Here is a 21,243-nt window from a genome sequence, read left to right as displayed (position 1 = left end):
TAAAATGAAATTTAAATATCACCCTCATGGCTCAGCCTAAGTTCGGTCTGCGTCCCACTATTTTGCTTCTCAAAGATAGCACGGATACGTCACAAGGGAAGGGCCAGCTTCTGACCAATATCCGAGCATGTGTGGCTATCAGTGACGTGCTTCAGACAACGTTGGGGCCTAGGGGCATGGACAAGCTAATTGTCTCTAAGGGCAAGCCTACAGTCTCTAATGATGGCGCGACCATAATAACGCTTTTAGACATTGTTCATCCTGCCGCCCGTTGCCTTGTCGATATCGCTAAGTCGCAGGACAGCGAGATAGGTGACGGGACCACCTCTGTGGTTGTTTTAGCAGGCAGTATTCTTAAGTCCTGCATGCCGCTGATAGAAGTTAACGTTCATCCCAGGCTTATCATCAGAGTTCTGTCGGAGGCCTTGTCTATGTGCATTGCAAAGATAAAAGAAATAGAGGTCAATATGCCGGAGTATGTTCCTGGAAATACTGGATTCAACGACGAGCTCCGCCAAAAGCTCGAAACCTTGGCCGCCACCGCAATGAATAGCAAGTTGATTGCACCATGCAAAGAGCAGTTCTCCAAGATGACTGTGGATGCAGTCATGAGTCTTATTGACGATGCACAGGACCAGACATCTAGCAAGCAAATTCTTGACGCGAACACCTTGATTGGGGTGAAGAAAGTGCTTGGAGGGGCTCTTCAGGATTCGCAACTTGTGCATGGTGTGGCGTTTAAGAAGACATTCACCTATGCGGGACACGAGCAGCTACCTAAGCGCATTGCAAACCCTGTCATTTGCTGCCTCAACTTTGAACTAGAGTGGCAAGCAGAAAAAGACAACGCAGAGATACGACTAACGGATCCAGAGAAGTTCAAGGATATTGTCAGCGCAGAGTATAAGATTATTCTTGGAAAGCTGGAGAAGATTGTCGCTGCAGGTGCCACGGTTGTTCTTTCAAACAAGTCCATTGGAGACTTGGCGACGCAGTACTTTGCAGACCACAGGGTATTCTGCGCAGGCCGTGTACTCGACGAGGACATGAAGCGTATCAGTGCCTGTAGTGGTGCTCGCATTATTTCTGCTGTTTCTGACCTGACAGATTCTGTTTTAGGTAAGAGGTGTGGTCTCTTTGAAGAAAAGCAGATGGGTGTGGAGCGCTTCAACTACTTTACAAACTTTGAGCATGTCAATACCTGTACCTTCATCCTGCGTGGTGGCGCAGATCAGTTCATTCAAGAATCCGAGCGTTCACTTCATGACGCCATCTGTGTTGTCAGGCGTGCTATCAGACATCCTAGATTCATCGCAGGAGGTGGCTCCATAGAGATGTACTTGTCTGCTATGCTCTACAGGCATGCCAAGACAATCTCTGGCAAGAATCAGCTGATCTTTGAAGCAATCGCAAAGGCTCTGGAGATTATTCCGTACTCACTCTGTGAAAATGCTGGGTTTGATTCTACATGCATTTTGGCGCAACTTAGGTCACTGCATTCCCAGGCCATCAAGCAGGGATCAGTCTGTTGGCACGGGGTGGATATCAATAATGATATGAAGACGATAGACTGTATGTCTGCAATGGTCTGGGAGCCATCTCTAATCCGCATCAATGCCCTCCAGGCTTCCTTTGAGGCAGCAAGAACTATCCTGGGGATCGATCAAACCATCGTTCTAAAATCCAGCGTCCAAGACGTCAATGCCGGCCGTGGCCAAACAGCTGATATGAAGCAGCGACTTGCTGATGCAGGCATGGGCGGAGCAATCGCCGGACAGGGGATGAGAATGTTCCAAGGTCACGGTGGAAAGTAGATTGAAAGAAAGTAAATTGAAATAAAATTTAGGGTTTTTGATGAACGGCAGTTGGGGTTCCAGACTGACCTCGTCTGGCAACTCTCTTAAGAAGAAGCCTGTTTCCGGCCTTGTGAATACGGGAAACACATGCTTTTTCAATTCTGCTCTTCAGTTCCTTAACGCCATTAGACCGATTTCGTATCCGATTTGCCTCCAGGAGAGCATTCCTCCAAATTCTGAGACAGACGAGGACATGTATTTTTATAACCAGGTAATTGCGCAGTTTGAAGACGTTGTGCGTCGTATGAGAAAAGAACGGTCGGTTTGCTTGGGAATTAGCCCACAGAGTCTCTTTTCACTTATGGAGACTAAGTATGATGGTATTCGCCACGGCATTCAGGGGGATGCCCACGAGGTTCTGACCCTGGTGCTGGATGCCGTGATCAGGGGCACAAACAAGAACCACAATAAGAAGTGCAACTATTATGACCCAGATGGCAACGAGGATCTCAAAGACGCGTATGAAAAGTCTCGCTCTGCGAAGCTTGTTGGGCTTGATTCGCCGTTCGAGCAGTGTATAGAAACAACAGAGATATCTCGTACTGTGTGCACTCATTGTGGATACACCAGTATTGGATTTCAACACGGGATTGGACTATCTCTACCACTGCCGTCTGCTCCCGACTCAGGTCTAGTTTCCCCAGCTTCCGCTGATAACAAAATAGCATATGATAGTTCCACTTCACTGACACACATTGTGGTCTATGTTCAGGATAAATGTAAAAGCATTCATGAATTCCGATTTTACATCCCAACTAAGTGTCTTCACATTGACTGTATTCACCGCGAATTGGAGGACATATATCGCGAAATGATTTATAACAGTCTTATTTCTTTCTCTCGAAAGCAGAACCTTTTCGATGATTTCCTTATAACTGCCTACAGCCACGAGTTCGATCTTACTGACCTAGATGTTATTGTCCGAACAATTTTAAGCTATCACTACCGTAACGATGAAGAGTACATTAGATCTGCGCACTCTCAGGTCGAGCTTTCTCTTTGCTCAGACTCAGGGGAGGAGGAGAACAGCTTACAAGATAATGTAGGCCGCGTTACTGATGCCGCTGATCCCACTGCCAAGGACGACATGCACCTCTCTAGTTTAACCTATGAACCAATAACATTTGGGAATGAGGAAATAGAGAAGGTGTCTAGGAGAGTATCCGAGTTTTCCGGTGAGTTGGGGGCAGATCATCTAATTATCATAACAATGCTGCATGCCTCCCCCTGCTCCTACGATAATCACAAGCAGCACAAGTACCTTACTAACATCTCATCATTATCACGCCCTACACCCCAACTTTTAAAGGTGGCCATATCTCTATGCATCGACCCTGTCAATCTTGGTGACTCTGGTTCTTGTCAATCCCGTAGTAGCTGTCCCGATCCACAACAGACTGCTACGCCCTTAGAGTTCTGCACCAGTACCTTAGCGTTCTCCTACTTCAATCCCTGTGATGATTCCCAGTTAACAAAGAGCCCTGCACTGACTGGTATAAATGACATAGTCAAGGTTGGGCTCAGACTACTGCTGTTCCAGTACGACCTATACCTCAGAAACACATACACTGACCTCCCACGTTCTTTGCTTAGCACTTTACTTTCTTCTGAAAGCTATACCATCAATCCATACCTCGAGCCTGAGAACTCCAGTGATCCTTTGGCGAAGAGCACAATTAGATACATTCTAAAGAGTAGTAAGCTAGAGCTTATAGACAGCATATTAAATGATACCAAAGGAGCTAGCAATACCGTGTGTTTTCAAGAGCTATTTAAGCCAGCCATAGGCCTTTTCATGCAGAAATGCCACACACAGACTTATAAGACGAAGCAGTTTTGGTCCTTAGATGATTGCTTTAAAGAGTATGCGAAGTCAAGCATTATTGAAGGCTGGAGGTGCGGCAAAGAGAACCATCAAAACCCGAGTGGAAAGAATAGTAGCACGCTCTACAAGGCGCCTCCCTATCTTATCATCCATTTGAAGCGCTTCGATCAAGTTTTTGATAATTGCGGGAGGTTCTATCTCGTCAAGAAGGAGGATAACGTGTGTTACCCTCATGTCTTGGACATCAGTCCATACATAGAAGATCAATCTGACACGGATCCGAAAAAGTACATGCTCACAGCCGTCATTTGTCATTATGGAAGCACAAACTACGGTCATTATTTTGCTTATATTCTTTCTAAAGAGACCGGAGAGTGGTGGGAAGCCAATGATGAGCGTGTTATCCCTGTGCCAAAAGTCAGAGTTATCACCCCGTTGGCATATATTCTCTTGTACCGTCGTATCAGTGGGGATCTGGACAACACTGAGCGTGAAGCACGCAAGAAGCATCGTACCAGGACAGGAAAGGTTGATAAGGAGCAGAGTCGCAGACAGGACATGGCCGACATTTACAACGAGTGCCAGACCTACAATCCGCCTCATAGTCCTCAGGGTTACGAGGACAACGAGTAGCAGGTAGAGCTCCAAGGTACACTAATAGGCATCAATCGTTGAATGCAGATTGATGTTCGTCACGTTTTTCACAACAAAGTAAATAAGGCACTTGTGTCCAATCTAGCGTTTGGTCGTCCCTCACCGCATCGCAGTTCTGTGATGTGTTTAGTCAATAATTTTAAAACTCAAAGGCTAAAGATGTTTTTAAAATGACCACCGCTCACCCTTTACCAATCCAGAGCCATACATTCTTCGACTCTCCTCAGCCGTTTGCAAAGCTGGCATCGGCGGACATTTACGATCTTGCGATTATTGGGGGTGGGATAAGCGGGGTTTCCGCGGCCCTTGAAGCATCTCACACCACTCTTAAGTCAATTTTGCTAGAGAGGGGTCTCGAGACGAGCGTTGCCACAACCCGTGCAAATAGTGGCATCGTGCATTGTGGAGTGCACACGACCCAGGGAACTCTCAAAGCCCAGTTGGAACAAAAAGGGAGGAGAATCTTTGCGCATCTCTGCAAAAGCCTGAACGTATCATTGCGCCGCTGCGGAGAACTGGTAATTGCCAGAAACGAGGCTGAACTCAACGCCTTGCAAGAACTTCAAAAGTCGTGTGCTGCGCTCGACTTGGAGTGCTCTCTCTGGGGACCCGCAAGGGTCAAGCTTGAAGAGCCTAACTTAGCTATTGATTCTATCGAAGGCGCTCTTTCAATACCCGAGACCAGTGTTGTCAATCCGTTTGAATTGTGCAACGCAATGGCAAACTGTGCGATGGCAAATGGTGTAGAGATATCGTGTGGATCGACGGTTACGGGTATTCGTAAAATTAATAGACTAGCGGAAGAAGATGGTGACGCATTGGTGGAGTCTGCTCCAAAGGTCATCTTTGAGCTGAGAATCTCTCGCCAGGGCTCTTCTCCTGTTTACCTCTACGCGCAAACTGTTATTAATGCGACCGGTGTTGATGCAGGATCTGTTACAGAGCTCCTGAAAAACGCCACCCCAATCAACATCACAAAGCGTCGCGGCGAGCTCTATGTTTTAGATAAAAACCTGAAAGACGTTGTCACTAGAGTTATCTTCTCTGTTATCCCAAATAACGCTTCATCAAAGGGGATGCTGATCATACCCACAGTTGATGGAACGGTTATGGTAGGCCCTACGGCTGAACCCTTAGGAAGCACTGGGTCTAATATGGCAGACATCGAGACGACCGAGGATGGCCGTTCTACCATCTTCGCACATGCTCATGCACTCTGTCCTCGTATTGTCCCAGAGGAGATCATGTATAGCTTCGCTAGCGCTCGGGCAGTTCTTCCTTCCAATGACTTTGTAATCAGAGATGAAGACGGGTTCATCCAATGCGCGGGAATACAGTCCCCTGGTCTTACCGCTGGTCCTGCCATAGGTGCATATTTGATCGAGCTGGTCAAGCTGCGCTATCCTTCCCATCGGATGAGCAGCATCGTGAAGCCACCCGAAGCATGGTTCTGGTACCCTATTACTAGCCGTCTCTGCCGCACTGCGTTGGATAAGCGCCACGGTCTTATTGAGAAGGATCTGAACTTTTCAAAGATTGTTTGCGGATGCGAGTGCGTTACTGAGGCAGACATCGAGAACGCCATCACCGAAGGCGCAAGGTCCATTACTGGTCTAAAGCTAAGGACCCGCGCAACAGCTGGCCGTTGTCAGGGGAGCTTTTGCTCAAGCAAGCTAAGAAAGCTTTTGGCAGCGAGGCTTGGCGTGTCCTATGAACAGGTTTGTCGAATAAGCCACAACACCCCGATGGACAAGGCATACCCATCGAGTACTGTTGATGTCAAGCTGTATCGCCCTCTGGACTGCAGCGAGGTCGGCATCCGTGCTAGCCTGGTGAGCAACCTTCTTTTCGGACCCAAGCACACTAAGGAGTCTGCGCTGAATGCCTTTTCGCTCAGCACAAAGCTTGTTCAGTGTATACATGCCTTTGATCTCGTCGTTCTTGGTACCGGACCTGCCGGTCTGGGAGCGGCTCTGGCTGCCTATGACACGAATCCCGATGCTAGGATATTGGTCATCACTAAAGACGCTTATGTGGGAGGGTCCTTGATGTATGCTCTTCATAGATCGCACAACGCCGGGGATGGTTCAACTGCGCTTACAGGCCCTGAGTTTGCAGTGCAACTTCGAGAAGATTTGATGAAGACTGGCGTTATAACTATTTTGAACACGTTTATTTTAGACAGTAGCTACAACACATCTCGTAAGCTTTTCACTGTGAAGTGCATGTCTGCAAACGTCGGACAGCTTGAGATATCTGCCAAAGCTGTTATTTTCTGTCTGGGGAGCCGCGAAAAGCACCGCTTTAATGCTGCTATCCCGGGAACACGCCCATATGGAGTTATGACCGCTGATGCTGCACTGAGGTCTATTGCCTTTGACAATGTTCTTCCAGGCAAGCGAGTTGTTATCTTTGGGTCAGGAGATTCGGGTCTGCTTGCAGCGCGTCAGATCTCCATCTCAGGGGGACAAGTCCTCGGTATCTATGAACCAGAGTCTCATCTTGTAGGGAATTCTCAGTACTTGGACCTTTTAACAAAGGAGTTTGATATTCCGATCAGCTACAATAAATCCATTTCGCGTATTAATGGACAGGGCGTAATAGAATCTGTGTGCATAGCCCCGGTTAATCCCTTGACAAAGGGGGTGACTGCAGACGAGGCCGAGACCGTTGCTTGTGATTGCCTCGTGACGTCGCTTGGTACTCTGCCCCAGATGGCCCTTGTCAAGGGGATGGGATGTAAGGGCGTGAGTTCTCAGTATTGTGGGCTTTTGGTGGACAACCGTTGTGCTGTTGCCAGCGACAAGCTCCTATATGCTGCGGGCGGAAACCTTCATTGCCATCCGTCCGCCGAGTCTTCCTTTGCAGAAGGAAAGCTGGCAGGGTTTAATGCTGCGATAGACGTTGGCGATACTGCACGCTCCTACAATCCTCCATCTGTTAACCTGACACTGAGTGAGACGAACCGGAGTGACATTAAGTACTTCATGCCGCAAAGCATCACCCTTTCAAAGCGCCCCACAGACAAGAGCGGTGAGACTTTCATTTACTTTAAAACGACGCGAGCCATGGCAAATGTCCGCGTCACGGTCTCCACAACTAGCACAGGTAAAGTGCTAGCAACGGAGAAGTTTAGGGAGGTGTCTCCAACGGTAGTTACGAGGATGGTCGTTTCCAACTCAGCCTTTCAGGACCTTGTGCCGGGCGTGAACATTACTCTGAAGTTGGAGTTCGATCCGCATGAGTTTTCCGTCAAGGTAGTTGATAATCGTCTTCTAGGGGTATTCTCCACAGCAATTCCTGTTCTGAACGGAGCGAAGCCTCATGTTATCGTAAAGAACAAGACGCCCGTCCCTGTCGATCGCATGAGTTCGGTTCTGAAAGAGCTTAATGCAACACCCGCAATCCAAGTAGAGGCACCCGTCTCAGCAGGACAAACAGTCCTTCGCAATGTCGCCGGCCAGACGGACTTTGTTGCGTGCGAGAACATTCCGGCTATGAAGTGAATTCCTGTTGATTGTGCTTTGCGCTAAGAATGACCTGGTGGCATGCCATGCTGTTCATCTGTTTCGCAATGGCAAGCACAGACTCTCCTGCCCCACTCCGCATATTTGCCTCTGCAAGGAGGAGCTTTGTACACTCAGGCTTGCGGGCCCGGATGGAGACGATTAGAGCTGTTGTTCCGTCCACACGACGCATACGCTGCTCAAGGGGCGCAAGGAGTCGCACACACTCGATGTTTCCAGCGCGTGCTGCATACATCAACGCAGTCGTATGTGTTTTGTCTGTGAGTCTGGCCTCCCAAGCAGTGAGGATACGGGCGCACATTGTATGGCCGCGTTCTGCAGCCATAATGAGAGCAGTCGTCCCATCTTTAGCGGCAATCTTTGACTCCAAAGGAGCAAGCATAGCAGTGCATTCAATGTGACCGTCAGAAGCTGCCTTCCACAGAGCTGTCCGGCCGTCCTTGTCAACCCGCTTGATCTCTTTAGAACTCTCTTTCAAAATTTCGACACACCTAAAGTGTCCGTTCTGTGCCGCACGCATTAGGGCCGTTTGGCTTTTATTGGTGCAGATGCCTGCTTCCGACGGGATAAGATAAGGCAATATTGGCGTCTGGCCGAACGCCGCTGCCTGAATAAGAGCGGTGCGCCCCGTCTGACTCTTCATCCCTGCTTCCAAAAGCAGGAGCGGGACAGTTTCTTCTAGACCGTCCTGTGCAGCATAAATGAGAGCAGTATAGCCCTTCTTATTGACAATTCCTAGCTCGTTCAACAAATAAGGTATCACATTGACGTTGTCTTCTATTACTGCTAACATCAAAGCCGTTGCACCAGAGCTGTCTCCATCCGTTGTACACATGGCCCCTAGCTCGTGAAGATGCCGTTGCACACCAGTGATATCTCCCTTTATAGCATACTCCATGAGCATTGTACGCTCTGCAGACAATACGGTGGGATTTCGCGGGGTTAGCACCAGGCGCTGATCCGTCTTATCTAGATGCGAGGAGATCTGTGTTCTGTATTCATCAATATCATCTCTAGTCGCCTTGGATAGACGGCTAAGACTGTAAATCCGACTAATAGGTTTAGATCCCGGCACGTTCATTTCTCCAAACCTCACTCCACCCCGGTCAATGGCATCAACAGGTGCGTGACTCGAGGAGACACGGGCTAGTGACGATGAGTCCGAGAGATTGGTCATACTACTAACGCATATAACCCCGGAAGCGGTGGCGTCCCTGTCAGTGGCGCATCTTAATGAAAAAGGACGGCTTCTACTCTTGGAAGGAACTGTATCTTCTGGCTCTACCGCTATGATTCCGAGGCCTATATCGTTCTCTGACTCACTATCAGAGGACGTGTACACGCCAAGCTTTTGGTGACGAGGTGTGCGTAGTGCGACTGCCTTTTTGACAGGAATAACAGCAGATGGTCTCGGCTCTTTTTCTACAGGCTCTGCTTGCTTCTCTTTTCGCCCGAGCAGGGACAACTTCGTCCCAATGCTCTTAACCTTGTGCTTGAACCAAGACTGCTTCCCACTACTTTTCTGTGTTTTTGCTTCATGTGACGACTCGTAGGAGACATCAGCAACCTGCCGCTCTGGGTCTTTAGGCTGAGGCACTGGTTGAACTGCTGGACCAGGAGTCAGCACACATGAAGGCAAAGGTGGCAACCTAGAGTACCGCAAAGAGGACTGTGTGGTATCAGGTAGGTCAGAAGGGGTAACTCGAGACAAAAGGTTAGCTCCACAGAATGGGCCGTGCATTTGTGCTGGCGTCAAAAGGACGTTCGCGTCGACATTACTAATTTCCGATGCTGTCAGAGTAGTACTGGGGGCATTTAAAGATCCTGGAGACTGATGCAGGCTCCCAGGCAGCTGCTCTGATGTAAAGGACAAGTCAGTTAGGCCTAGCTGCATATCCAGCCCAGCACTGCTATCTGTAGTAAAGCTTAATACTTCACTATTTGGGGTTAAATTACTACTAAACGAGATATTCTGCATCAAAGGAGCCATGTTGGGGTTGCTCTCGTCCACATTGTTGTCCATCCTCAGCTGGAGACAAGGAGTAGATGTGGAGATATAATCGTTCTCCATAAGCTTTATCTTAGATGTGGCGATTTCGTTGTAGGCCAAATTAGGCCCTGACACGGGCAGAGAGTCAGTAGAATCGCAGTCCAGTGTAGAAGTGGAAAACGCCTCATCATCAAGATCTTCAAAGTCACTAACACCCTCAAGCGCCCACTTGAGACAAAGATCCAGCACTGAAAGTCCTTTGCTACTTCTTACTAAAACTTCGTGAGATAACAAAGCGTGAAAGCAATCTATATAGCCATGCTTCATCGCGCGCATGAGAGCTGTTCTACCGTAAACGTCGAGAATCTTTGCCTCATGGTCCACAAGCAGCGCAGCTAGTACTGCGTTTCCCAGCTCTGCTGCATACATGAGCGCTGACCGGCCCTTGTTGTCACAAAGCCGTGCCTCGTGCGGCAAGAGCTTTTGGATGGCAGGGATATTATGCAACTCAACTGCAAGCATCAGCGCTGTTTTTCCTTGAGCAGAGTGCCGTCCTTTGAGATGAACTATCAATTTATCTATATATGTTAAATCGTTGTTTCTTATAGCCCAAAACAAGGCATTCTCTCCTCGTGAATCAGGAAACTCTCCTTCATGTGGTAGTAAGATGTCGACGCACGCATCATGTCTGCTTTTAATGCTTATAATCAAGGCTGTTTCCTTGACAGTATTTCTCAGGCCTGTTTCAAAAAGCAGCGTCTTAACACAGCTACTATACCCCATAGATGCAGCAATCATCAAAGCCGTGAAGCCTTTGTCATTTCTCGCTCTGCCCTCCCGCTTAGCCAGTATTCTAACACAGTTATTATGACCATTGCGAGCGGCCTTCATGAGTGCAGTTTCTTTTGCATTATCTACAATTCCGGCCTCAGCACGCGCCAGAAGGCCCACTCTCATAACGTTTCCAGCGTCCGCTGCCATCATAAGGGCTGTCCAACCTCGCTCATCCTGACAACCCATCTCTAGTGGAAGTAACAGTTTTGTGCTCTCCAAGTGGTTCGACTGCACAGCCATCATCAGGGCAGTCATGCCATGCGTGTTCTGATATCCTCCCTCCCAACGTGCAAGGAGGCGAGCTAATCTATAGTTGTTCTTCTTCACTGCAAGCATCAATGCAGTCTCTCCATCTTCGTCTTGCCGTCCTGCTTCCTTCTCAATCAGAATCTTGGCGCAGCGTGAGTGATCATGATCTAGGGCATACATAAGTGCGGTTCGGCCACTGGAATCTGCTAAGGTCGACTCTACCTTAACAAGGGTCTTTATGGCCTCTTCATTACCGTGCTCTGCGGCGAGCATGAGAGCCGTCTGGCCACGGGCATTGTATGAACCCGCCTGGTCGAGATTTTTCTCTAGCTCAGAAATATTCCCGTGAGATGCCGCAACCATTAAATTAGTGGTACCCTCTCCTACAAAGGCAAACGGGCAGGAGTGGACCTTATGCATTTTTTGTTTCATTTGCTAAATGCACAGCGTTTCCTAGAATAATTTTATGTAGTATATTAGAACGAGTAGAGGTTACCATACATTCTACAGGCCAGTTGTTACCGTTAGTTATATCTAGAACATCAATTGCGCATTTGTATTAATTGCAATGGTAGGACGCCCCTGAGGCTGTCGCCCGTGAAATGGTTGCGAAGCTTATGCCACTAAAAAGACCGACTGACCTGTTATTACAATTAATACAATACTTTTAAACGAGGTCTAAGTGTAAAGCTTCCCAGACTTGTTGACAAGAAAGTGTAGCACATGTAACTGAGGTATCTATAGCAAGCAGTTAGCAAACTCCCCAGTAGCTAGCGTTATTGACAGGAAAAATAGATTGCACATTGAGACAAACAGACGCTTAAAAAACGGACCAGGAAGCTTGTCCGATAATTCCGCCAGTTGATGCGGACCCATTCGAAGTCAGCAATGGTACCATTCGTACCCGGCGCATACCAACGTCATTGCCAATTTCGCAGATATCAATTATTTTAATATCTATGCTACTCTTTGATTATCTTAGTATCGATGAAGCTTTGGCGCGCTCCGAGCGTATTTCTGTTCGTACGAGGATGGAAATACACGCCCTGGGGCTACTAGACACAACGAATGCATCCCAGGAGTTGCAAAAAGGCGCGACCGTCTATGTGCCTCTTTGGTTCGCAGATAGACTTCTTGAGCCAAATTTTATCACAGTTCGTACATCGGGAATGGTAACGCAGGAGAAAGAGCTTGAGATGATAACAGAGCCGTACAGCGTGTCGAGTGCAGCCTATTATAAATACACTCGCAACGCTTTCGAGAGCGCTGCTCTTCATTGCTGTCTTATTAAGCGTGCCGCATTTGCCAGCAGCGACTTCAGGCGAAGCTATTTCAACAATTTAAAGAAACTCATGTCGCGGCGCTTTCGCCTCATCTGCTCCAGGAAAGCATCGGATCTCTCTGTACTTCACCGCACCCCTCTCACAACTTGGGAGAAGGAACTGTATAAACATGAATGCTTTTTCCGCCGCCGATGTGAAAGGTTCAGACGAAATAGGCGCGGAAACACATACTCACTCAAGCTAGACCTTCTCTAGTGCAACTCGTTCAATTACTTGACCAAGTCAAGCATAGATAAGAGGACTTCTAGGAAGCAACCCAACTCAAAGCAGTCCACTTGATAATTATTATCTGGCTCTATCGCCCCTACGATACGAAGTAGCGTTCCACATTTTAGCATCGATAGAACAACCATTCTATTTTGTGACCATCTACTGCAACAAGCAGCTCCCCTGGTGGGAGTAGACCCCTGGTCTACGGGATCCTGGTTGCCTTTTTGCTGCATTCGCAGGTCTGAAATAGTGACTCCTAGCGCTCCATTCCGCAGTAGATCGGCTCGGACTGCGTAGAACAGCTGCACACCCATCGTGTCGGACCAGTGAGAACTCACATAATTAACTAACACGCGCATAAGTGTATGTTGTGTAAAAATTACCCCATACCTGTTGTTTTGTATGAACTTCACGTTGCTCCGTGTGGTTAGATGGCGAAGCGGGCTTTCACGAAAGAAGAGTGCGAGGAAGGCCAAGAAGGAATCCCTTTGGATGAATGATTCAGCGAAGGCGTGCATTCGCTCTACGTTTAGTCTAGCCAATGAGATTAGCGCATTTCGGTCCTCTAGGACGTCAACGTATGTAGGGATAGCACATTGTTGCGGCACCATGCGATGCTCCATATAGGCATACAGAAATGAGATGAGTTGATCTATTTCGCGAGGAGTTAATGTTTCCTGGGGTTCAGGTTGAACTGTGAACTGATGATATAGAGGGGTGACATCAATATCTGTCGTCGTCCTCCCTGAAAGAGCACTATAAGCAGAGCGAAATGTAAGAGCTGGCGAGACGGCAATCTTCTGGCTCTCCCGGCCAGAGACACAGGGATCTGGGTTAGCAGTGTTAGTAGAGGCGTCTACATTCGCTGTGGGTTCATCTGGCCCAACCCCTAAACTTTCTATCCGCAGCTTCACGAGAGGGCCACAGCCACACATTCTAAACATCATAGATTCTAATTTATTCCCAGCTGTCTACCCTGCGGAGGGAAATGACTGATAACGGAACAGGGAAGTTCAACGGGACGTGTCGGCAATAATTTCTCTCAGAGAGGAGAATGAGAAGGCTTCCAGATGATAGAGGGGGTTGGACCCAGCGATGAGCCGTGCCTCATATTCCATGGCAAGGTCTGCCAGATTGAGAAGTATTTGAGGTGAGCGTTGGCCCATTCTCTTTGCCTGATCTTTGAAGCCTTCGTAGAGTTTTGTCAAAATCATATCAGCGGGAATAGCCTTTTTAAGCATCTCCACAAGCGTCACACGAATAACATCAAGCTTGTCAGATTGCTCTGGCTTGGCACTTTTTCCAGCTCTGGCAGCTTCAGCGCTCTTCGCAGCCATTTTACGGGCTGTTGCCACCTGGGAAGCTATGTTTGTGCACAATGTCTCCCATTCTGGAACAAGAGATTGGACACTGACGTTCTTTTTAGAAGAGGCGTACTGGTAGGTCTGGAGCAGAAGAAAAGCTCTGCGGAGGTCTCCGCGGGCCACTGTAGCAACTTCAGGCAACAGCGCGTGCAAGCTTTCTTTGGTAAAGCCTTGCATCAGTCGATGCTTAGTAATAGTTGTCTCCAAAGCGTGGACTATCTCCTCGTCTGAGAATCCTGGGACCCGGATACAAAAGCAACGGCTTACAATAGGAGGAATGAGGCCCGAGATGCTCTCAGCCATGAGGATCAGCTTACACGTTGCAGCATATTGCTCCATGAGACGCCGCAATGCCTGCTGGGCCGTGAACGACAGCTTGTCGGCATCCTGTAGAACCACAACCTTGAACTTGTCTCCTATGGAAGACGTCGATGCAGTCTCTTTAAGCACCGTTTGAATTATGAAGACATCGTGGTTCCCCATTTCCGATGGATTGAGCTCCAGGTGGCATGCAGTACTAAGAATATTGACCTCGCAAGTGTCCGTGTTGGTCTCGTATAGCATCGTTGATGGAATGTAGTCCAGCGTCTGCACGCCATAGACGCTTCTGATGTACCCTAGAACCCGGGTGTGGCGACCTGATCCACGGGGGCCATGGACAAGGAGATGAGGTGGATTTTTTGCCCGGGCGACGCTGATGAAAAGCCTGGTGGCGTCGCAATGATAATCCATGGCCTCCAGCTGCGTGGGGGTGTACTTGTTGCACCACATGCCGGCGAGGCGAGGTCAAAGAATTTTCGTGAGAAGGACCGCAGCACGACGCCGCAAATTTGAGTAAAGGAGTCTCGCACACATACAGCATACAAACATAACATACACTTTCTTGACCATGAGCTTGATGCCCGTCTTCTTCTTCTGAGCGTCCCACATGTCGAAGGGCGCGCGCTTGGGGATGAAGAGGATCCCGCGGAACTGGGCGGCGCCGTCGACACGGAAGTGCGACACCGCGAGGTGGCCCTCGTAGTCAGAGGGGTTGATCTGCTTGTAGAAGTCCTTGTACTCGTCCTCGGTGACGTCCTTCGGGTCCCTGGTCCAGATCGCGGGCTGCTTGTTCACGTGCTCGTGGACCTCGACCTCTTTCTTGACGGTCTTCTTCTTCTCCTCCTTCTTCTCCTCGTCGTCAGAAGCCTCGTGCACCTCATCCTCTTTCTTCTCGTCCTCCTTCTTTTCGTCGTCCTTCTTCTCCGGCTCGCTCTCGACCTCTACCTCCTCCTCGCGCGTCTTGTACAGGTAGATCGGGTAGCCAATGAACATGGAGTGCTTCTTGATCAGTTCCTCGAGGCGATCGGCCTTCAGGTACTCCTTCTGGTCCTCCTTGAGGTGGAGTATGATCTCGGTGCCGCGCTGGAGCTCCTCGCCAAAGTAGTCGCGCGGGCACTCCTCGATTTCGAACGTGCCGCCAGCCGTCGAGCTCCACTTGAAGCAGCTGTCGTCGTTGTGCTTGGTGATAACCTCGACCTTCTCGGCAACGAGGTACGCGGAGTAGAACCCGACACCGAACTGCCCGATGAGGGAGACGTCGGCGCCCTCGGAGATCATCTCCATGAACTGCTTCGCGCCGGACTTGGCAATCGTACCGAGGCAGTTGATGAGGTCAGCCTTCGTCATGCCGACCCCCGTGTCACGGATAACGAGGATGTTGTCCTTCTCGCGCGGGATGACGTCGACCTTGAGGTCCTTCTGCTTCCCGAGCACGCTGGGGCGCGTGAGCGAGGTGAAGTGGAGCTTGTCCAGGGCGTCGGAGGCGTTTGAGATGAGCTCGCGGAGGAAGATCTCCTTCGACGAGTAGAAGGTGTTGATGATGAGGTTCATCAACTGAGAGATCTCAGCCTGGAACTCGAAGACTTCAGCGGGCATCCTTTTTCTTTCCTCTGCTCTTGATCATCAAAATGATCAAAAGTGTCTAAACATTTTGAAAAATCAATTTTAACGATCACTCGCCGTAGACTGCGAACCTTGCGAACTCGCAGAGCATTCGCAAAGGCTCCCAAAAGGAAAATCTGCAAGAACCGGCAGCTCATGCCCAATCGCTTTGGATAAGCGTTTGATCCATTCACTTTCTACTCTCTCCAGTCACATCTCGATAGGTTCTGTAGCATACGTCCTGTCTTGCCGTGTGCTCCTGGACTTCTGCTCCATCTAAAACAGTGCAGTTTTCGAGTTCGCAGCCCTGGTTAATGGTCGCATTGGAAAATATAACGCATTTTTTCAAGGTCACGTTGCTATGAATAACGACTCCGGCCCCGATGACACAGTGGGCGATCTTTACGTGCTCGCCTATCTTGCATCCAGGACCAATGACTGACATTTCTATTCGTGTGTGGTCTTCTAGCTCAGCCTCGTGGAATGTCTCGATATCATCAATGTACTTTACTGTGTCTAGCTCGGCCGATTTGTCGCGCCCAGGTCTGCTCTCCCTCCTGACCTTAAACATTACATTATCTATGACGATATCCTTTGTTGAAGCCGGGTTTCTGGCCGAGTCATAGCTGTAGTTAATCATCTGAAAATTGCTGCGACTATGATGGCGTCCAGGCTTCCATGCGGGAATGCTATAGAGGTTATTCTTAATGGCTAGATGGGTACGCAGATAGATGTCCCTGGTATTGATTAAGCAGTGTATGTTTGGAAAGTTCTTGTTCATCTCCTGTATATCCTTTTCTATCGTTGATGAGTAGCGTTGATTGGTCAGTTCAAACCCCGTCACAATAATCTTCCGCGGAGGCTTTAGCTTATCGCTTAACGACTTAGTGACAAGTACGTCATCCAGAGAATGCCGTATAGACTTGATGAAGTTCTCCTTCAAACGCTCACGCTCTAAGTTGCTCCATAGCTCCTTGTTTAGGTGGACCCCGTGTGGACTGGTTGTGACCACAGTGGACGGGAGGGGAGCTGCATCACATAGGCTTGAGGTAGGGAAGTCCGGATGCTGCAGTGTAGGTGAGAGGATCAGTGGTTTATCAGGATTGCTCTGCCGTGTATAGTTACTTGCATCTGTGGTAAGGCAAATGTTTATATCAGGAGAGGTCTTCAAGTAAGCTCTAATGTTGGAGTGCTGTGCCTCATATGGAAGGTTTTGCTGCTCTACTAGAAACGGCACCAGGTCATTAAACAGTGACCACACCCTACTGATGTTGTTAAGGTACTGAATAATTTCGCGGGCTAAGATAATAATGCCTGGCGGCTGACTATATGCCCTCATCCTGCTATTCCCTTGAATAGCGGAAAATGGTATCCTAACCGTAGTATTCTCAGTCATCGGTTGGAAGTAGTTCAGCGTGCCAACAAACGACGGGAAACGAGGTAACTTTCTCATAAGGTTGTCCTGAACTTCTTTCAGAAACAGCTGATTAGTATCATCAAGAGATGCAGCTATCTGCTTTAGCCTGGTATCTGGTAGCTGCAAGAACGGTAGATAGCGGTTTTCAAAGGTTTTTCTGTATTCTGGAACGTTGAGATTGTAGATGCTATTGTAGCTAATGATCTCCTGGTATATACTTTGAATAATATTTGGAGCCACGTTAGGTGCATTAGAGCTGAGCCTCAAGAGGTCTATGGGTGGGTTGTGCTGTGTGGTATCGGCGAGCACGGCGAAGCATCCGCCTTTGCACTTTTTGAGCTTTTCAGCTTCTGTCTTCTCAATGGAGACGTCAGAAAGAACGACCGTCATGGTCGCGTTGGTGTCCCTGTGGGCTTTGAGGTATAAGGAAGGAACGATGGTTGTGAAGCATGAGGAACAGACAACAATGATGTTCTCACAGGTCAGTTTTTCGTCCTTGTTCAGTCTATAGATCGCGTGGACAGACTCGTGGACATCTTCATAGCAGACAGGAAGAATGGTCCAAGACATGTCGTGATTATAACTAACTTGGTCAAAGAAAGAGAGAAGGCTTTCAACGGCGCTCTCATAAAGCTTTTTATACAGCAGGATGAAGTTATCGTACCCATTGTTGTAGAAATGGAGCAGCGTGTAGTATATGGAAGGGTATGTTGAGATGCTCAACAAGCCGTTAGGTATACTGTGCGAGATCATGCTTCGGGCCGGCTGCTCGTCATATCCAATTAGGATAACCACTTGTGCCTCTGTGTATGGATGTGAAACTGAGTGCATAGCGTGTCGAGAAACAAACCTAAGCGATTATGAATTAAAACTGCAATAATTGAAAACAGTCGATAACTCTGCTTATTCTCTGATGGACGCCCTCATGGCACGGCTATTTGACCCGCAGAAGCGAGATAGCGCCATCCTGGACCTTCTTTCTTCTCTATCCAAGGACCCACCGGAGGAAGGGATGACTCCAGAGGATATTTGGCGTGTTCCGGGGCTGTCGCTCATTATAATTGGTTTGATTGCTCAATCCTATCGCAGCATGGAGCGAGTAGGCGATGCAGCAGAGTGCCTTCCACAGCTTCAATCTCTTTTGGATTTACTAGTTATCTTATCGTCGTCTAAGGCCGTTGCAGAGTCTTTCATGGATTCCAGCCTCGTTGTTGCACTTTTTCCGTACTTCCATCTTCCACACACACCTTTGTCGGTGCAGGGGTCCGTGCTGCTGATCTGTGCCAATATTGCTCAACTTGAGCGCGGCCCCAGCTACCTTATTGAGGCAGAAATTTTGCCCCTCATCTTGCCGTTGCTGGCTGGGAAAAGCTCTGAGGGGGTTTATGAATGCTGCTGTGTGCTGCTTCACTCTCTTGTTTCAGCTGTAGCCGATAATCCCTCTGAATTTTCAAAGATACTGCCGCCCGACAAGCTTACTGCATTGACAAAGTTACTTATAGAGGTTGCTACACGGATACGATCCGAAGACGGCAAAGATTGGCTGGTTCCTCGCAGCTCCGTTCGTCCGCTTATGCTCACCATTGCGGCTCTTAAGGGCCTTACTAAAATGAGGCATTCCCCAGATGTTCTTGACCGCTTGAGGAGGCTCTCCGGATCAATTAGAGATCTGGATGTGGACATTTCTAATGCCCTCAAGATAATCCTTTCCAGTGAATAATTATTTATGTCCGCTGGCGCATCTAGGCTTGTAAATGGAAGAGATGAGCAGGGTTTCCAGCTGCCGAAAAGTGATTTTAGCCTTTCTAACGGTCCTGAGGGTAAGCTCTGCAGCAATACGCCAACTGGCACCCCAGGCACCTTTTACGGTATGCTCACAAGGAGCTCTCTCTTAGACTCTTTCATGTGTAGTCCATCCAGAACGACTCAATTCGCCAGCTCAGATTCAAGTTTGCGCCTGCGTCAGAGTCAGGTCATGCCTGTCACCTCGTTAGAATCTTCACAGTATAGCCCTGATGCTGGCGACTCAATGCATCTTCGCACAGTTACCCAGAGAACCATTGCTACTTTGACAGCTGAGAATGAGGAGCTACGAGAGCATATTAGCGTCCTATCTAATGCTCTCCAAAGTTCTACCGTTCTCCTTGACAGGAAAGAGCAACTGATCCAGGAGCGCAATACGTTCATCAGGGAACTGGCCACACGTTTGCTCCTAGATCGGCAAAGGCAGTTCTAAGGTAAGCTATAAAGCGTGGCAAAACCAAAAATGCAATATGCGTGCCACCAGAAGAAGATCGTCCTCAAGGGGCGCAAGCGTGGGGTGTACCTAGTGACGGCGGAGATCATGGCCCAGGCTCGAGATCTTATACAAAGCGTTCGCACCGGAGTATGCTTCCTTTTTCTAATGCACACCAGCGCCTCTCTGTCGATAAATGAGAACGCAGATCCAACTGTACGAGAAGACATGAATGCTATCATGCATAACCTGGTCCCTGACTCCTCCAACTATCGGCATAACTACGAAGGAGACGACGACATGCCTGCCCACGCCCTGTCCACCCTTGCCGGATGCTCCCTGACTATCCCCATCTCTGGTGGCACCCTTGCTCTAGGAACGTGGCAGGGGGTATATTTACTGGAGTACAGACACTTTGGGGGAGACAGGGAGATCATGGTGACTGTTCAGGGGGCCGCCGCAAAGTGAGCTCTACCGTCCCCCTATCTGTGATGTTATCTTGTGACCGAACACATTCTTCTCTGTCACCGGTACGCGGTCTCTTCCCTTCACTATATGTATGCATCGCACTAGCTCATCTTGAGACGTGACTATGGGGAATTGAAATGTGTTCTTAGTCGTCTTGACCTTTAGATTTGCAGCTGTAGGCTTTGCTATGCAGATGGTCACCCCTGCAGCCAGCTCCGATGAGACCTGGTGAAGGGCCAGGATGGATCTTGGTTGCTGTGCTGCCGATTTGCCCCCGAGCTCCTGATTTTTGCTCTCGTCTCCTTCTGCTTCACATGCATCACAGCTGTTTTCAATCAGATAGAATTGTGGGATCCCCTGACCAATAAGTGAACATATGCGCACCTGTAACGTTCCTTCGGATGTCCCGACAGCCAGCTCGTCAAGTCCTAGAACGTCTTTGGACGCCTTAAATCCAGGTTCTTTGAATGATACTGCACTCTCACCCAACCGCAAAGTAATGCTAGAAAGGAGGGCTTCTATCTCAGTATAGCCCTCTACCGCCTGCTTGAGGCCAGGGTCTTCTATGCTAGCTGTATGAAACTGCGTCCACGCGGTCTGTAGGTCCAAGGTTAATCGAGCTAACATAGCCAGATTAAACCGAGCATCTGGAAAAGGGAGGTCCTGGCTTTCTCTTATCTGAATGGCACGTCTAAGTGCACAGGACGCCCTGCTGAAATTAGAACTATTACTATCTGCTGCGAGACGAAGCGTGGACATCCCCAGAGCAAACCAGGCTTGACAGCTGTTAGGGTTAATCTGTACAGCGCTCCGCCCCATCATGACAGCCCGTGCTAAGGAGTCTGGGTAAAGGTCTTGGGGACGCAGTCTAAAGAGTAGGGACAGGTTCACCAGCGGTCTCTCGTCTCCGGGAAGCATGGACCTTGCTTTCGCCAACATAAGTTCAGATCTCCGCCATGCCCCTGCTTTGATGCTGCTTATGCCGTGCTGCAGATATGTCTCAGGGATGGTGGGGTCAAATCGTAAGGACGTATGGAAGCAAGTGGCGGCCTGATCGTGATAAATGTCGTAGACATTGTATGCTATCCCAATGATAAGCCAGAAGTATGCTCTGTAGGTAGGAGAAAGCTGACTTTCGCTCAGCTTTTCCTTTGTGGACTCAACTAAACTTGAAACTCTCTCTTCCAGCTGCTTTTGCTTTTGATCTGCGTTAGACAGGAAGGTATATTCGTTATAAGTGTACAGATCCTCCAGCTGTGCTGCCAGCCCTTTCATTATGTCGATTATCCGAGGATCTGTCCCATCTATTTCTGGTATGATTATCATTAATTTTCTTGACTGAGGAAG

At 48.8% G+C, this 21,243-nt stretch overlaps 13 protein-coding genes across 13 annotated transcripts.

Annotated features, from left to right (window-relative positions):
- Nucleotides 1-26: 26 nt before the first annotated feature.
- Nucleotides 27-1,814, top strand: GL50803_0016124 (TCP-1 chaperonin subunit eta; the record flags this gene model as incomplete). Its single annotated transcript, XM_001707933.1, has 1 exon — nucleotides 27-1,814. One exon carries the CDS (start codon nucleotides 27-29, stop codon nucleotides 1,812-1,814), a length of 1,788 nt encoding a protein of 595 aa, XP_001707985.1.
- Nucleotides 1,815-1,854: 40 nt separating this feature from the next.
- Nucleotides 1,855-4,314, top strand: GL50803_0014460 (Ubiquitin carboxyl-terminal hydrolase; the record flags this gene model as incomplete). The annotated part of the gene is made up of 1 exon (XM_001707934.1): nucleotides 1,855-4,314. One exon carries the CDS (start codon nucleotides 1,855-1,857, stop codon nucleotides 4,312-4,314), a length of 2,460 nt encoding a protein of 819 aa, XP_001707986.1.
- A 191-nt stretch (nucleotides 4,315-4,505) lies between these two features.
- GL50803_0016125 (Glycerol-3-phosphate dehydrogenase) lies at nucleotides 4,506-7,841 on the top strand (the record flags this gene model as incomplete). The annotated part of the gene is made up of 1 exon (XM_001707936.1): nucleotides 4,506-7,841. The coding sequence occupies one exon, from the start codon at nucleotides 4,506-4,508 to the stop codon at nucleotides 7,839-7,841; it is 3,336 nt and encodes a 1,111-aa protein (XP_001707988.1).
- Nucleotides 7,831-11,355, bottom strand: GL50803_003475 (Ankyrin repeat protein 1; the record flags this gene model as incomplete). Its single annotated transcript, XM_001707937.2, has 1 exon — nucleotides 7,831-11,355. The coding sequence occupies one exon, from the start codon at nucleotides 11,353-11,355 to the stop codon at nucleotides 7,831-7,833; it is 3,525 nt and encodes a 1,174-aa protein (XP_001707989.2).
- Nucleotides 11,356-11,894: 539 nt separating this feature from the next.
- Nucleotides 11,895-12,473, top strand: GL50803_0026749 (uncharacterized protein; the record flags this gene model as incomplete). The annotated part of the gene is made up of 1 exon (XM_038045999.1): nucleotides 11,895-12,473. One exon carries the CDS (start codon nucleotides 11,895-11,897, stop codon nucleotides 12,471-12,473), a length of 579 nt encoding a protein of 192 aa, XP_037902251.1.
- A 14-nt stretch (nucleotides 12,474-12,487) lies between these two features.
- On the bottom strand, nucleotides 12,488-13,435 carry GL50803_0016126 (uncharacterized protein; the record flags this gene model as incomplete). The annotated part of the gene is made up of 1 exon (XM_038045850.1): nucleotides 12,488-13,435. The coding sequence occupies one exon, from the start codon at nucleotides 13,433-13,435 to the stop codon at nucleotides 12,488-12,490; it is 948 nt and encodes a 315-aa protein (XP_037902250.1).
- A 66-nt stretch (nucleotides 13,436-13,501) lies between these two features.
- Nucleotides 13,502-14,623, bottom strand: GL50803_0016127 (Replication factor C, subunit 5; the record flags this gene model as incomplete). The annotated part of the gene is made up of 1 exon (XM_001707938.1): nucleotides 13,502-14,623. One exon carries the CDS (start codon nucleotides 14,621-14,623, stop codon nucleotides 13,502-13,504), a length of 1,122 nt encoding a protein of 373 aa, XP_001707990.1.
- A 106-nt stretch (nucleotides 14,624-14,729) lies between these two features.
- On the bottom strand, nucleotides 14,730-15,769 carry GL50803_0098054 (heat shock protein 90; one part of a trans-spliced gene, as the record gives it). Coding sequence (XP_001707991.2) covers nucleotides 14,730-15,769 — 1,040 coding nt within the window.
- A 196-nt stretch (nucleotides 15,770-15,965) lies between these two features.
- Nucleotides 15,966-18,023, bottom strand: GL50803_0016129 (Translation initiation factor; the record flags this gene model as incomplete). Its single annotated transcript, XM_001707940.1, has 1 exon — nucleotides 15,966-18,023. One exon carries the CDS (start codon nucleotides 18,021-18,023, stop codon nucleotides 15,966-15,968), a length of 2,058 nt encoding a protein of 685 aa, XP_001707992.1.
- Nucleotides 18,024-18,105: 82 nt separating this feature from the next.
- GL50803_0012941 (uncharacterized protein) lies at nucleotides 18,106-18,912 on the top strand (the record flags this gene model as incomplete). The annotated part of the gene is made up of 1 exon (XM_038045712.1): nucleotides 18,106-18,912. One exon carries the CDS (start codon nucleotides 18,106-18,108, stop codon nucleotides 18,910-18,912), a length of 807 nt encoding a protein of 268 aa, XP_037902249.1.
- Nucleotides 18,913-18,918: 6 nt separating this feature from the next.
- GL50803_002226 (uncharacterized protein) lies at nucleotides 18,919-19,428 on the top strand (the record flags this gene model as incomplete). Its single annotated transcript, XM_038045970.1, has 1 exon — nucleotides 18,919-19,428. The coding sequence occupies one exon, from the start codon at nucleotides 18,919-18,921 to the stop codon at nucleotides 19,426-19,428; it is 510 nt and encodes a 169-aa protein (XP_037902248.1).
- A 30-nt stretch (nucleotides 19,429-19,458) lies between these two features.
- On the top strand, nucleotides 19,459-19,896 carry GL50803_0012942 (uncharacterized protein; the record flags this gene model as incomplete). The annotated part of the gene is made up of 1 exon (XM_001707942.1): nucleotides 19,459-19,896. The coding sequence occupies one exon, from the start codon at nucleotides 19,459-19,461 to the stop codon at nucleotides 19,894-19,896; it is 438 nt and encodes a 145-aa protein (XP_001707994.1).
- Nucleotides 19,897-19,899: 3 nt separating this feature from the next.
- GL50803_0016130 (uncharacterized protein) lies at nucleotides 19,900-21,222 on the bottom strand (the record flags this gene model as incomplete). The annotated part of the gene is made up of 1 exon (XM_001707944.1): nucleotides 19,900-21,222. One exon carries the CDS (start codon nucleotides 21,220-21,222, stop codon nucleotides 19,900-19,902), a length of 1,323 nt encoding a protein of 440 aa, XP_001707996.1.
- Between the last annotated feature and the right edge of the window lie 21 nt (nucleotides 21,223-21,243).

The sequence above is a fragment of the Giardia intestinalis genome, chromosome 5 (genome assembly GCF_000002435.2).
Source record: "Giardia intestinalis strain WB C6 chromosome 5, whole genome shotgun sequence".
Taxonomy (NCBI): Eukaryota; Fornicata; order Diplomonadida; family Hexamitidae; genus Giardia; species Giardia duodenalis.
The sequence above is the reverse complement of the archived record's forward strand: the minus strand, read 5'-3'. Positions and strand labels throughout refer to the sequence as shown.